Source organism: Musca autumnalis, unplaced genomic scaffold (genome assembly GCF_047663935.1).
Source record: "Musca autumnalis isolate F117 unplaced genomic scaffold, ASM4766393v1 scaffold_2, whole genome shotgun sequence".
In the NCBI taxonomy this organism is placed as follows: Eukaryota; Metazoa; Arthropoda; class Insecta; order Diptera; family Muscidae; genus Musca; species Musca autumnalis.
Genome location: NW_027411755.1, coordinates 180,410,386 through 180,427,039, shown reverse-complemented (window position 1 = coordinate 180,427,039; position 16,654 = coordinate 180,410,386). Strand labels below are relative to the sequence as shown.

The following is a 16,654-nucleotide window of genomic DNA, read 5'->3' as shown; positions in this document are numbered from 1 at the left end:
TTTGGAGTCGATTGAGCAATATCCGTCCGTCTGTCTGTCTGACCGGCTGGAGCGCGCGATAAATCTTGAATGGATTAACCGATTCGGTCTAAAATTTGGCAATATTTTGCCCAAACTTAGTTTAAGTTCGAAGATAGGCTATATCGGTCCATTCCTTCCGGTACCTCCCCCACAAAAGTTCAAAAATGTTCGGAACATTTGTGCACACGATAACTCTTGAAGAAAGTAACCGATTTGATCCATACCTTGCACATCGTGAAATTTCTTCTAGATTTAATGAGGTTTCAATATGGACTCAATCGGTCCACTCCTTCGGGTACCTACCACACAAATTTTCGGATATGTTCAGATTAGGACCTGCTCTCGAATCGCTTTGATTTTTGTTGCAACAACTTGTATTCATTGCCCTCCAAACGACGGCACAAGTTTCATCAGGGGCAAGTCCATACTTCCCGAGAAAATAACCTGAAAGGTGAAAAAAGCCCCTATGACACCGTGTGTAGCGTGGAGTGCGAGATAACGGTTCTGCCGATTCGGTCCAAAATTTGGCCTTCTTAATATTTTCTCTAAACATAGTTTAAATTCGAAGATAAGCCATATCGGTCCACTCCTTCAGGAAACTCCCCTACAAAAGTTCAAAAATGTTCGGAAAAATTGTGCGCACGATAACTCTTGAAGGAAGTGACCGATGTAATGCATACTTTGCACATCCTAATATACCTACCAGATATAGATCAGATCCGAATATGAACTATATTTGTCTACTCCTTCTGGTACCTCTCACATAAAATTTCGGATAAGTTCACTTTAAGACCTGCTCTCGAATCACTTTGATTTTTGTTGAAGCGATTTGCATTCGCTACCTCCATTACGACGGTAAAAGTTTTTTCAGGGGCAAGTCCATATTTCTTGGGAACACAGCCCGAAAGGTGTAAAAAGTCCCTATGTCACCATATGTGGCGGTCGGAGAACACGATAACTCTCGAGCTGTTCAACCGATTTGGTCCAACATTTGGTCTACGTCATATTATATCCAAACTTAGTTTAATGGGACAATACCGGTCCGCAACTTCCGGTATTTCTCCACAATATTTAAAAAATGACACTAAATTGCTTGAATGGGGCCAACTTGGTCCAAACTTTGGATCTCCTAACATTTTGCCAAAATTTAGTTTAACTTCTAAAATGGTCCATATCGGTCCTCCCTAAGGGTACCTCCCCCACAAAAGTTCAACATTTGTGTCTTAGTGCAGTTAATTCCTAATCCACATTTTTGTTGGCATGTTCAAATGTCCAAAAAGGGCCATACAATTCTAAAGAGACCTTAATTACATTCGATCTGTCCGTAGGTGAATGTTTCCCTTCACATTGGCTGAGGGTATATATCTGTCGGCAAAGCCGACTGACACTTTTTTACTTGTTAATTATATATTTGCTTACAGTGACTTCGAAAATTGTCCATAATTCTAATCAATTCAAATTTTATAAATATGGTTGTACGTTATCTTATGTAGCAACTCATCACGCTGTGATACAGGGAATATGAGGTTATAGAAAAGTTATAACCCTAAGGTACATCCGTTTAAAAGCCAAAGCAATTTTGAATCACAGTGCCGATCTATGCAATCATTGTACTAAGAAGAATGGGTATCACATCCAAGAATCTTTGAAGGGTAAGAAGACGTCGATAGTCCAATAAGAACTTTCCGCTGTACTTAGCCAAACTAACTACATAATACGATAGCAAATCGGAAATCCTTACAAAATTTACAAACAAACAAGTTTTTGTTTGTAAAAGAGTGTTTCCCAAACATTGAGGTGGACCATTTACACTTTCGATCTAACTCTAATGACCCCACCACAAGAATTATGTTCACTTTTGCATTGTTTGGTTATACATAAACACATTTTACATACCTTATATTTTGACAAAGGATAGGCGGCAACATAATGTAATGTCAAGATTTGTTGTTCATCAAAGTTATAACAAACACCAGCTAAATATTCATATAAGTTGTCCACAGGTCTTGCCAAGAGATATGATGCCATTGGCATGGGACACCAACGAAATTGTGTTTGAGATTCATACAGATTCCATTTTATTCTATCACACTCAACCTCTATGCCACGATATTGATTATTATTCACATAAATGTAGTTTCTAATGCATTTTAAGTCAACACTACGTTTGCCTTCGACTAGAGAGGGGCTGAAAGTTTTAATTGTTTCAATGAAAAAAATTGTATACTTCATTAAAATACACAGATTGCACGAATACCTACCTTAGAATACGTGTTTCACAATCTGCGGTTATAACTTCATTTTCTTGAATGTTATAAATAGTACCTTCTGTACGAATAAAGGCTTTACGACTACCGATATATTTATATAATTTCGGTCTTACTGACTCATCTTGAGATAAAGTAAGATAACAATAACCTGAGGCATGTGTTATCGTATAACAAAAACAGAGGACGGTTATTAGTAAAAATACTTTGAAGTCCATTTATTTTCCAATCCAATTAACGACAACTTTGCAGACCGAAAGTGAATAAGGAAATGATTTGCTGTGGATGGTGTACACTATAATTTATTTGAAATTTCAAGAGTGACTGCACCAAGACATAACACAAAGGAATAAAGTAAATACATACATATATTATCCCATTATGAGGCGGTAGAAAAAAAATGAAAGAAAAAATTGATGAAACTTGCTGAAACTCGTAGCAGTTGGGGCAAAATAAAATGAAAACGAACATTCCATAAGAAAACAATTCATTTTATCAATGAATGGCTACATGAAATAAAATACATTCTATCATTATTGTGTGACTTTAAACGATTAAGGAAATTCTTAAACAAAAAAAAAAAAAAAAAAACATATAAACATTAATTCATTCTTATATTTCAAAAGCGGTAAGCTGATCCATGCACAAATTTTGTTTTTTCGTTGGCATTTTATTACCCTGAGTTCAATAATTTGTTCAGGGACGTAGAGATAGGAAAGAGAGTTTCTTGTCTGCATATTTAAAATGCAACAAAAGAACATCACATATTAGCGCGTTTTAAGATACTCCAGCATCATATTCCATATGATAACACTGTGCAACACGAAAATTATTAACCATATTCTGACACCGCAGTGTGATAAAACACCAAAAATGCGAAGACACGTGTCTCGCCGTTTTTCCCTATCTCATCAACTTTCGCGGTTATAGGCCTCCAAAGGTTTGAGGCTTTGATGTAGAAAGGGTCATTTAGTCAGGACTATATTTTCCAAACCGTTAGGAAATTTGAATTTATCTCGGAGGCAAAGTTGTAGCTCTTGTCTTAAAGAACAAAAATTGTGAACACATACAATCCATCAAGCTTCATCTGCAAGGTCAAAATCGCCAAGTTAAATTTCTTTTAAAATTTTTTCTCAAGTTTTGTTATACAGCTTTCAAACCGATCAAATTTGAAGCAAACAACCAACTACAAAAATGTACCTCAGAACTCAATAAACATCTTTCTAGAATATAAGAACTCTGTAGAAATGGATCTTAATGGTCAAAATAGCAAAACAATTGCGATTTTTATCCTCTTTTCTAGGATTCTGCTCCATAGATATTAAACCGTTCAAAATTCAAGAAAACAATCAACCACAATAGCGTAGCCAAGGCATCAATAAACAACTTTCTGGAATATTCAAAATGTCTATGAACGGTTCTTAATGGTAAAAATAGCAAAAATCTTTTGAAAATATCATATTTTTATACTTTTTTCTCCGACTCTGGTTCAAAGATGCGCAACCGCCCAAAATTAAGGATAGCGTCAACCACAAAATTGTACCTAAGATTTCAAGAAACAAGTTTCTAGAACAAATGAAGATTCTAGGAACGATCCTTCAAGCTCTAAATTCAATTATTTTAGATCATTCTTTCCTGTTCAGGTCCGTAAATAACAAACCTTTCAAATTTGCTTGAGTTTTTAACAGTTTGTTATTTCCAAACCTGAGAAGGGGGAATTTTAAAAATAATTTAATTGTTCGTGAATTTTAGCCCTAAGAATCATTCATAGAATCTAGAAACTTGTTTGTTGAAATCTAAGGTACATTTTTGTATTTGACTGTATCCTTAATTTTTGGGCGGTTGCGTATCTTTGGACCTGAGTCGGAGAAAAAAGTGTAAAAATTGGATATTTTCAAAAGATTTTTGCTATTTTTACCAGTAAGAACCGTTCATAGGCATTTCGCATGTTCCAGAAAGTTGTTTATTGATGCCATTGCTACGCTATTGTGGTTGATTGTTTTCTTGAATTTTGAACGGTTTAATATCTATGGAGCAGAAGCCGAGCAAAGAGGATAAAAATTGCAATTGATTTGCCATTTTGACCATTAAGACCTGTTCCTTCAGGGTTCGTATATTTTAGAAAGATGTTTATTGAGATCTGAGGTACATTTTTGTAGTTGGTTGTTTGATTCAAATTTGATCGGTTTGATAGCTGTATAACAAAACTTGAGAAAAATTTTAAAATAAATTTGACCATGACGATTTTGACCTTGCAGATGAGGTTTGATGGGTTGTATGTGTTCACAATTTTTGTTCTTTAGGACAAGAGCTACAACGTAGCCTCTGAGATAAAATCAAATTTCCTAACGGTTTGGAAAATATAGTCCTGACTAAATGACCCTTTTTACATAAAAGCCTCAAACCTTTGGAGGCCTATAACCGCGAAAGTTGATGAGATAGGGAAAAACGGCAGGACACGTGTCTTCTCATTTTTGGTGTTCTATCACACTGTGAATTTAGAATATGGTTAATAAAACATGACTCAAAAAATTACACACAGTGTAATATAAAGCCACCTAGGCAAAATGAGTTCACTTAAGAAACTAATTTGTTGACAGCCTGTGCTAATAAACTATGAGCCGAACTATTAAAGACCAGTGGCGATAAGGTGTGAGATAAGGATGAGCAGACAATTTTGATAGGTACTTAGATTAGGTAAAATTACGCGTAGCTTTCGTAATTGCTACCTTGGACACCTATAGAAAGAGTGTTGAAAAATACTGTATTACAAATATACAAATATACTGCTGGTAGGCCATCAGCCCCTGCTGCCTTATTATTCTTCTGCCGATTTATTGCTGTATTTACCTCATCTTGGCTGGGCGGTATACATTCAATACCATCTTCTGGGATTGGATCTGTGGTATCTTCGTCGTCTTCGCTGCTGTTGGATACCAACAGGTTTGAAAAAGGTTCTTTCCATATCCTGAGCACACTATATGTATCAGTTACCAAATTATCATGTTGGTATCAACAGGAGGAGGTGACGTTCAAAGCCATCAGTTTGGTGCTTCACTCTTTGGTAGAATTTTCGAACTTCATTCTGGTTCCTGTACATCTCTATTTTTGTCACACTCCCGCTTTTCCATCTCTCTCTTTTTCCTGCGGAAAAAATTCTCCTCTTTCCTTTTCTCCCGATACCTCTCTCGTACGCTACGCGTTGCTACGGATTTTTAAGTAGCCCTATATGCCGCATTTTTTCCCTGATCATACCATGGATTCCTTGGTTGAGGTCTTTGGTATCCATGTATGGATTTTGCGGCTGTTTGCATGGAGTAGGCAATGCTTTGCCATTGCGCTGATATATTATCGGGATGGGGAGTGCTTTGATTAAGCAATTGGGCTAGTTGAGTGGAATATGATGTGGGTATCTGTTGTGATTGCAGCTTACCGATGTCTAGCTATCGTGTTGTGTCTGTTCGCACTTTGTTTGCTACCGTGTGTGTACCTTTGCTGCAACAATTTAGTGGCCCGAGTCTATGTTTGCTCCTCGGAACGAACACACGTCCAACACGCTCGATGAATGCCTACCATCTATCTCAACGTGATCGATTTGATTTCTTGTTTTCTGATCTGGAGACAGACAGGTGCCCTAATGGATGTCGGGATGTTTAAATCTGGTGCTGCTAACTAGTCTCATACCATTGTCCGATGTTTCATTGTGGAGATTGAATTTTCGACTGTTTGGCCAAAGATATTTTCCTTTCCAATGTTGGCATTAAAATCGCTTAGAATAACTTTAATGTCATGGGCAGGACAACGGTCATATGTTTCTTCTAAGCGCTCATAAAATATCCCAGCAAAAAGTTTGCCTCCAAAGAGGCAGTTAAATGATATAAACAAGTGATCTGGAAGTGCATCAAATTATGCATTTTCACTCATGATTTTTACAAGAGCGTGACTACTGAAAGAGGCACTCCATTGCACTGCATTTTAACTGACCCTCTGGCACTGCATTTTAACTGACCCTTTGACACTGCATTTTAACTGACCCTTTGGCACTGCATTTTAACTAACCCTTTGGGGTAGAATAGGACGCAGTCCAAAGCACGAGTTACGATACAAAATAATTGTATCAAACCTGAATTGAAATAATACTTTACTCTCATCATTTTCTCTCAATATCTATAAATAGTTATTCCCTAATTTTATTTAGCCTAGTTTTATTCTTAATCTTTTTACCTTATTTTCATTATCAATAGTACTTCATTCTACGTTTTTATCTAATTTACTTTATCCTAAATTCTAATTCTATCTTAGTACTCAAAAGTATTATAAAATTTGTGTATACCTAGTTCTTAAGTTCAGTCTTATTACAGCTACCGACAAATGAAATTGTCTTCTTGTTTTAAATAAAACTATTAAAAACCGAAATAAAAAGTCTTTTCATTTTAAAAGTTCTTAACTCACGTGTTTTGATACAGGCATTCTGCGGAAATTGTGCAAGCCATTACAAAATATGCCAGAACAAATAAAATGCATTTCTTATTTGTGTAAAACAAAAATATTAAGAACTTTATTACATTAACACAAATTATGAAAATTCTCCATTGAATTCAATCGCAAACATGCGTGTTTCCTCCGCACTCCATTTGTTCCAAGCTGAACTGTTTTTACTTCATTTGCTAAATGAGTTGTCTTCCCATCACCAGTTACGATTTCGACATGTACTCCAACAGCACTCCATTCGGAAATTTTCTTCTCGTGAGTTACCGGAAAAATGTTCACAAATTAAATATTATTTAGTTTGTATTAACAAATTTTTTGAAATGTTAACACGCTTATCTCTTTTTGGAAAATGTATGCCGCTGCCTGTAAAGATGTACAAACTGATTTATGTACATGTTGGGGTCTCTAACAACTGCTAATAAAATGTAGCGAACGGAGTGCCTTTTTTCAAGACTCCGTTTGGACTGCATCCGGATGCTGTTAAATTGTGAGGAATTAGAGTGCCTTTTTCACGACTCCGCTGAACTGCATCCGGATGTTGTTAAAATGTGACAAGTGGATGTGATTCTTTGGATTGCATCCAAATGCGGTTAAATTGTGAGGACTGGAGTGCCTTTTTCACGACTCCGGTTGAACTGCATCAAAACATGCCGTGACAGAACTAGTCAACATTCCACTACTTCAAATTTATTTTGCTGGGATATCTTTGTTCTTTTCATCCTTGTCTTCGGTGGAAGCATAAACGCAAATGAATCTGATGTTGAAGAACTTTGTTTTTATTCGAATTGTAGCAAGCCTTTCATTCACTGGTGGGAATCTGGAGCCCAGTTTTTTTTAACCTTCGACCAACTACAAATCAGCAACCAAACTCATGCTTCATGTCATGGCAGCTGTAATACAGTGCGCCACCTTTAGCTGTTGTTGTGACGCCTTTCCCATTCCATCGTATTTCCTGTACGGCAGTAATGTCGGCCTTGTACTTTTCAAGTACATCTGCCAACGCGTTAACTGCACTTTCTCTACACATAGTGCGAACATTCCAGGTGCAGATTCACAAATCTTGGTGCATAAAAAGTTTACGGGGTCGTCAACTTTAGAGGTATTTGTTTTTCTTTTGTTTTTGTTTTCATAGTAGTACTGTTTTTTCTAGGAGAGGGGCGAACGGGTGACGCAGGGGATGGAAGATACCAAGCAACGGTCCTGACCGGTTTTAACATGGCAAAGCCCGTGGTGTCACCTGGGGAACTGCCTTTACCACCCGTTGAAGGCAGTGAGCTAACATGTGCAGCGCGTTCACCCATAAGAACGTTAAAAACTTGGGTTTGGGCGTCGGGTTAGTAACCCTCCCCTAGAAAAAACAGCCTATTATGAAAAAACGAAAGAAAAGAAACCCCTCTAAAGTTGAGGAACCCCGCAAACTTTTTAAGGACCATGATCTGCGAATCTGCACCTGAAATGTTCGCACTCTTTATAGAGAAGGTGCAGTCTTCGCATTGGCAGACGTACTTGAAAAGTACAAGACCGATATTACGGCCATACAGGAAATACGATGGATTGGGAAAGGCGTCACAACAACACCTAAAGGTGACGCACTGTATTATAGCTGCCATGACGTAAAGCATGAGTTTGGTTTCGGATTTGTAGTTAGTCGGAGACTAAAACATCTGGTATCCAGCTTCACCCCAGTGAATGAAAGACTTGCTGCAATTCGAATAAAAGCTAAATTCTTCAACATCAGCTTTATTTGCGCTCATGCTCCCATTGAAGAAAAGGACGAACAGACCAAAGATATATTTTACGAGCGTTTGGATGTACGATCGTTTCGAGGGGCAAACATTGATTCGGACCACTACCTTGTTGCAGCAAAGGTACGCACCCGCTTAAACGTAGCAAACAAAGTACGAGCAGACACAACACGAAAGTTAGACATCGGTAAGCTGCAATCACAACAGATAGCCACAGCATATTCCACTCAACTAGCCCAACTGCTTAATCAAAGCACTCCTCATCCCGATAACATATCAGCGCAATGACAAAGCATTGCCCACTCCATGCAAACAGCCGCAAAATCCATACTTGGATACCAGAGACCTCCACCAAGGAATCCATGGTATGATCAGGAGTATCGTGCTGCCACCGAAGAGAAAAATGCGGCATATAGGGCTACTTTACAATCCGTAGCAACGCGTAGCGCACGAGAGAGATACAGGGAGAAAAGGATAGAGGAGAAACGTCTTTTCCGCAGGAAAAAGAGAGAGATGGAAAAGCGGGAGTGTGAAAAAATAGAGATGTACAGGAGCCAGAATGAAGTCCGAAAATTCTACCAAAGAATCAAGCATCAAACTGATGGCTTTGGTACAGGCATATCCTCCTGTAGAGACCAGCAAGGTAATTTGGTAAAAGATGTTGGTATCCAATAGCAGCGAAGACGACGAAGATACCACAGTCCCAATCCCAGAAGATGGTATTGAATGTATACCACCCGGCCAAGATGAGGTAAAGACAGCAATAAATCGGCTGAAGAATAATAAGGCAGCAGGGGCCGATGGCTTACCAGCCGAGCTGTTCAAAACCGGAGGCGACACGCTGATAAGGTCTATTCATCAGCTAGTTAGCACCATCTGGCAGGAAGAACGAGTACCCGACGATTGGAACCTGAGTATCCTGTGTCCCGTCCACAAGAAGGGAGAAAAGACTGTATGCTCTAACTATAGGGTCATAAGTCTACTCCCTATTGCCTACAAGATCGTGTCAGGGATATTGTGCGAACGACTAAAGCCTATGGTCAACGAGATAATTGGATCATACCAATGCGGCTTTAGACCTGGCAAGTCCACCATTGACCAGATATTTACCCTGCGGCAAATCCTGGAGACGACCCAAGAGATGCAGATCGACACCTACCACCTTTTTGTCGATTATAAAGCAGCCTTCGGCAGCCCGCTGCGTTCAAAGGTATTCCAAGCCATGACTGAATTTGGTATCCCCGCAAAGCTCATCCGGATTTGTAAAATGACTTTAACTGACACTAGGTCCTCAGTTAAAATAGGAAAGAACCTCTCCGAAGAGTTTGGTATCAAAAGAGGTTTCAGACAAGGAGACAGCCTATCGTGTGAGAGGCAAACGTCAAAAGAAGTGGCACAATCTACACCAATAGCCACATGTTACTTGCTTATGCTGATGATATAGTCATCATGGGACGATCGGTAAAAGAAGTAACTGATACCTTTATAAAGGCCGAAGAAGAATCTGCTAAAGTAGGTCTGGCGGTAAACGGTGAGAAGACCAAGTTGATGGTGTCGACGCGCAATGCGTCCATTGAGCTCGGTCCGACTGCGGAAGTTGGTTCCTATAATATTGAGATAGTAAAAGACTTCGTCTACTACGGCACCTCCGTTATCACAACAAACGACATCAGTTGTGAAATAAAAAAAAGAATTGTATTGGCCAACAGATGCTACTTTGGTTTAAGTAAGCAGTTTAAAAACAAAGCCACATCTCGTGAAACAAAAATAACGCTCTACAAAACACTGATACTACCCGTGCTGATGTATGGCTCCGAAGCCTGGGTACTTGCGCAAGCAGACATGGCAGTGCTTGGTGTGTTTGAGAGAAAAATTCTTCGAAAGATCTACGGACCAATCTGCGTTGACGGTGAATATCGACGTCGCATGAACCCCGAGCTGTATCTGCTATACAACGACATCAATATTGTTAAACGTATCGAGATGCAGCGATTGCGTTGGCTAGGCCATATCATAAGAATGAGCGATGATGAACCCGCTAAAAAGGCGTATGAATACATGCCACATGGCGGTGCACGCAGAATTGGCAGGCCAAGGAATAGATGGCGCAAACAAGTGGATGATGAGATGAAAAGGCGCGGTATTCCAGAGTGCGTAGCAACAAATAGAGAGGAATGGAGATGTCTTCTTAGTTCGGCCTATAGAACAAACGTTCTGTAATGGACCAGCTAAGTAAGTATGGGCGAACGGGCTGCACATTTTAGCTCACTACCTTTAACGAATGTTAAAGGCAGCTACTCCAGGTGACACCACAGGGATGTCAGTGTCCACTTGAGAGAGGGACCAAGATAAATCCTGGACTTTGCCATGTTAAAGCCGGTCAGTTCGGTTTCTTAGTATCTCTCATCTTTTACGTCACCCACCTAAATGTGACCTATATTGAAAATTTTTAGTGAAGAAGTTTTGCGACCACTGGCAACCTCAAATGTCAAATATAAGGTAATTCGTTCAAGAAATGTGTCTAAAATCCCCAAAATACCAAAAATCGGGATGTACCCTTACATGGGGCTACACCAAACATCGATTTATGTTGACAATTTTCACTTGTTATTATAAAGATTTATTAAAATTTTCAATATTTTTTTAAATTTAACGGTATATGAATGTAGTTGAAACAAACAAGTTTATTCATAAAGATCCAATTCTTCTGGAATGCCGGAATATTCCTCAGCAACAGTTTTACTCTCTTTTGGCAGTGGTTCATTAAAATCATCATATACTACTTCTGCTGCGATAGGTTGTTCTGGTAGAAAAAATGGTTTTAGTGTGGTAGTAGTAGTTATGGGTTTCGATGGTAATGGAAATCCCTGCAAACGTTTTGAGTTCTTGACTTCATTGACATCACAACAGAATATCACACCCATTGTTTTATAGCGGAATGTGGATCGGACCTGTTTTAACCAGTCTATTTTATGACAAATATCGGTGCAGAAAATCAAATCCTTTTCAACGTAAAACTACAATAACAATAGAGTTGAAAAATATTAAAAAAAATTAAATATATCTTATTATTTTCATTTACTCACATCACTAAATGCTGAATTGATACCAATTACAACTACATCACTTTCATTCTTTGTGTTCGATTTCAAATATTGCCATACATAAAGAGGAATTTTCTTGTTGTCCCTGTTGTAAAACACATCGACCATTGTGTAATTTTCACTACAGGCATTTTCATATATGGGTACTGCCACTGAATCCGATACACCAGCCAAAACATCATAGACTTCTTTGTCTGTCTCAATGTGTTCCCATAAAGCCTTCTCATAGAGACGCCAATTGCCTGAACGCAAACTTGGCCACCAATCAAATTCCAGCAGTCCACCAAATTTATCATAAGCGCTTCTATATAAATTTGGATCTTGTATCAACGAATGATTTTCATATTTGGAAAATTCCATCCATTCTCTTATTTCAGCATTTGTGAAATATGTGGAATTGATGCTGTGAAGGAAATAAATTACACAGAATTAATAATAATTGTTGGAAAACGTTATTGTGTTGTTTACTCACCGACGCGGTGTAAATGAGGTGGGTATGTTCGTGATTTCCAATGATGGGGTATAACTTTGTAGTCGATTTGGATACTGTAAAATAATAAATATCATCTCATATTATTATTCTTAAAAATATTATTAATCTTGCATCAGTATTATTCTTAAAAATATTAGAATTCTCAAATCTTCGTGTTAGCATAGCTGATTTTTAGTGGAAGCGACCACAGATAACGTATACTGGAATGCCCAGTAGATATGTGTAATGGATAGGTTAAGGATCAGCAAGCCCAGTAAAAATCCTATTATCAAAAAAAAGGGTTTTTATAGTAATTTTTCGTAGTAGAAACTACTTACAAATCAATCCCATTATTTTAACAAGGACATGCGACTAGAAACAAACAAGCAATAAAGTATCAGTCGTCTTTGCCGACAGAGATATACCCTCAGCCAATGTGTATTGAAACTTTCATATGTACGGACAAATCGAATGTATTTAGGGTCTTTTCAGAATTTTGTTGCCCTTTTTGGACATTTGAACTTGACGACAAAACTGTGGATTAAGATTGAAGTTCAAAAGTAGGGTGTCCAAAACCGAAACCGGTTACCCGGTTTTGAGTTACAAAACCGAAACCGGTTTTCGCCAAAAACGTCATTTTCGGTTAACCGAAAAAACCGATTAATTGTGTCGGTTAACCGGTTTCAAAAAAATAGTAATATTTTTAATATTAAATTGAAAGTAATCTAAACATAACTAACACAAGGTACGGGCAAAGTTGTAAATATCAGTAGTGCGATTCTGTAACTTTTTTTAATAACGAACCGACATCGGTAGTTAACGAAAATATTCGGTTGAGTTAACAAATGTGCTATTCTGTAACTTTATGTTACCGATTGTATAAATCGGTAGCACATACCGACGAATATCGATGGGAAGACAAATTGTCAAATAATATATTTTAGTATTTATTAATGTATTTTTAAGTTAAAAATATTATTTCTTCGAAATTATGAATATAAAACGCGCAAAGGAGGAAAAATATCTTCTTTTGGAAGGAAGGTGCCTACAATTAGTGTCTGCAAGTTGGGATACTTGCAATGCGAAACCCAGGAGTAACTACAACTTCAAAAACGTCATGTGTGTATGTGAGTACTTCTAGGAGGTAAAGGAACAATACACGATTTTCATATATTTTGGTGGTTTTATTCCAGGATATGAAGAAATATATCATCAGCCTCCACCGTAATAGCTCGGAAAGACAAAATATAGAATATCCCCAACTTATCAATTTATGGTTTTGAAGTGGACAAGAACTTTTAGACAAATAAATATGCATGTGTACATCTACACCGTCTTAGGTGAAGCAACTGAAGCTGCATTGTTTATGTTTACCACAGATTCCTATTTTTAACGTATTACTGGCATAAAATATTTAATAGATGTATGTAAGGATCATTGGTCAAAAGGTCACTTGTAGTGAATTGTATTTTATACATGCATGATTTAAAAATTATAAATTTGGTAAAATCTTTCCTATATGTATGTGAAGCGATGTTTTATTTTTTCTAACTGCAAAGGTAGGGCCATATTTTGGGTTGTGGCGCTTTGTGCGAAAATTCTGAACAGTGCAATAAAATGAAGAGCTATGTAAAAATTGAACTTTGAAGTTCGACATACTTTAGCTCCTTCGGTGACGTTCGTGGATCCACGTTTCCGCCATTTGAGTCATTTATTCATTTCAAGGCCATATAAAATGGAATTTCTCATGACCTTTAGTTCGGAGATCCGAACTTATAGCATTTTGGCTTCAATACGGCATTAAAGCCAACGAACGCCTCTTAGAAAGATAGTGTTAAGGGAATTGGTATAAGCCTTACATAACAGTACCACACTTGAGTTCTTTTGAAGCTTTAGCTTACGATTTTCCTCTTTAATAAGTAGCGCAGCCCTAATTGATCATATATAAAGATCGTCAAAGGGAAAGTTATGAGTTAATCGAAGTTCTACAACTTTCTCTGGTGGTCTTTATGCAGCTTCAATAAAATCTGCGCTGGCGAAAGCACAACAGTGGCGAAGCTGACCCATGTTATCATACATAGTTAACCCTTATGTAAACGCTTTAAGTAGTTTTTTCTCAATAAGGCAGAATTTACCTTGTGTACCCTCCTCATTAACATAACATATGCTCATATAAAAACGCCGTTTTTAAAAGAAATCAGCAAAATGTTGCAATAATTTACTGTCGTTAAGACTTAACAACAACTTTTTTTTTGGTTGTTAACTTAACAACAATTTTCGGTAATTAACGACAAAATTTACCGACAAAAATCGTTAAAATTGGTATACAGAATAGCACTTACCGAAAATTATCGTTAACTACCGACATTCGTCGTTAAATCTGTCGTTAAGGAGTTACAGAATCGCACTACTGTAGTGCGATTCTGTAACTTTTTTTAATAACGAACCGACATCGGTAGTTAACGAAAATATTCGGTTGAGTTAACGAATGTGCTATTCTGTAACTTTATGTTAACGATTGTAGAAATCGTTAACTCATACCGACGAAAATCGATAGGAAGGAAATGTCAAATATTATATTTTAATATTTATTAAAATATATTTTGAAGCTGAAAACACTATTTCGTCGCGAGTACAAAACATAAAGCGTTTAAGAAGGAAACAATTCAGATTTTTGAAGGAATTTGGCTCAAATGTGTGTCTTCTGGATGAATACGGATGCCAGTAAAGAAGGATTTCTTAAGATGTTTTTATTGTGTGTGTGATTTAAAAGTAATAAAAGTGATAAAACCATCATTAATCTTTTTTAAAAGCGCAGTTGTATTTTTTTAATTAAAAGTTGGGATCATATTTTGGGTTGTGGCGCTCTGTATGGAAATTCAGCTTTGATATTTGACATGACTTAAGCACCGTCAGTGATCGTGGATCCACGTTACCGTCATTTGAGTTTATATATTCACATATTCAATTCACGCCCACATTAAATGAAATTTCTCATAGCGGAGAGTATGAAAAGTTCGAAAATCCAAGCTTATACGCCATTTTTAGCATTCTGATTGTTAATGATGCAGAGTTAAAATCTATAAGATTATCACAGATCAAAGTAGGTTATAGTAATATTTACTATTCACGTGTTGGCCTCAATGCTAAATTAAAGCCAACGAAAGCCTCCTAGAAAGATAGTATCACGGACATTGGTATAGGTCTTACATAGCAGTACCACACTTGAGTTCTTTTGAAGCATTAGCTAACGTTTTTCCTCTTTAGTAAGTAAAACAAAGGTTAGTGTAGTCTTCATATGTAGGATAGCATGGGGCAGCTTCGCCACTGTTGCGTCTTCGCCAGCGCCGATTTAATTGATGCTACATGAAGCTGGTCTAAAGGAAATTTATGAGTTAATCGAAGATCAAAGAGAACTTTGATGATCTTTATGCAGTTTCAATAAAATCGGCTCTGGTGAAAGCACAACTGTGGCGAAGCTGACCCATGTTATCATACATAGTTAACCCTTATGTAAACGCTTTAAGAAGATTTTTCTCAATAAGGCAGAATTTACCTTGTGTACACTCCTCATTAACATAACATATGCTCATATAAAAACGCCGTTTTTTTAAAGAAATCAACAAAATATTGCAATAATGTACTGTCGTTAAGACTTAACAACAACTTTTTTTTGGTTGTTAACTTAACAATAATTTTCGGTAATTAACGACAAAATTTACCGACAAAAATTGTTAAAATTGGTATACAGAATAGCACTTACCGAAAATTATCGTTAACTACCGACATTCGTCGTTAATTCTGTCGTTAAGGAGTTACGGAATCGCACTACTGATACCTTTAAATTTGAAATATATTTTGTGTAAAATGTATAGTTGTGCCAATCTAGTTCAATTGAACGATCTATGAAAAAACTGCGTATACGTAATATCACAAGGTAGTTTGAATAACGTTACTCATACGTTTTTTAATTAGTACAGTAAACTTAGAACTTGTCGAATTTAAGGTTGTAAAGGGTAATGATAACAAAATACATGTTTGATTCCGGCACAATAATTTGAGGTTCTCAACACATGAGGGAGAATCAAGACTTAATAAAATGCAAACTTAATTCTTTTGGTACACAATTTTATATACACTGCCGCTCACTTGAATAGAACCCCCCTGCAAAATTTTATTCAACCTCCATCTTTTCCGAATTATACAAGATATGAAGTTTTTAACTTTTTATACCCTCCACCATATGGAGGGTATAATTAAATTTGTCATTCCGTTTGTAACACATTGAAATATTCGTCGGAGACCCTATAAAGTATATATATTATTGATCAGCATAAAATTCTATGTCGATTTGACCATGTCCGTCTGTCCGTCCGTCCGTCCGTCTGTCTGTCTGTCTGTTGAAATCAAGATACAGCTCGCAATTTAAAAGATAGAGAGTCAAAATTTGGTACAGAAGTTTTTATTACTTGCAGGATGGTTGGTATTGAATATGGGATATATCGGTCCACGTTTTGATATAGCCCCCATAGAACGGTACCTCCCGATTTTCGG

General features: G+C 37.2%; 2 protein-coding genes across 3 annotated transcripts in view; both read right to left on the bottom strand.

The window, feature by feature from the left end:
- LOC141393232 (uncharacterized) overlaps positions 1–2,724 on the bottom strand; it is a 29,036-nt gene extending 26,312 nt beyond the window's left edge. The window contains exons 1-3 of the mRNA XM_073966200.1: positions 2,655–2,724; positions 2,283–2,567; positions 1,918–2,209 (exon numbers count right to left, since the gene is read on the bottom strand). Coding sequence (XP_073822301.1) covers positions 1,918–2,209; positions 2,283–2,506 — 516 coding nt within the window. The 5' untranslated portion in view covers positions 2,507–2,567; positions 2,655–2,724. The remainder of the gene's footprint in view (positions 1–1,917; positions 2,210–2,282; positions 2,568–2,654) is intronic.
- Positions 2,725–11,108: 8,384 nt separating this feature from the next.
- LOC141393231 (uncharacterized) overlaps positions 11,109–16,654 on the bottom strand; it is a 44,934-nt gene continuing 39,388 nt past the window's right edge. For both annotated transcript variants that reach the window (XM_073966198.1, XM_073966199.1), the window contains exons 3-5: positions 12,101–12,174; positions 11,611–12,031; positions 11,109–11,541 (exon numbers count right to left, since the gene is read on the bottom strand). In XM_073966198.1, coding sequence (XP_073822299.1) covers positions 11,209–11,541; positions 11,611–12,031; positions 12,101–12,174 — 828 coding nt within the window. In that variant the 3' untranslated portion in view covers positions 11,109–11,208. The remainder of the gene's footprint in view (positions 11,542–11,610; positions 12,032–12,100; positions 12,175–16,654) is intronic.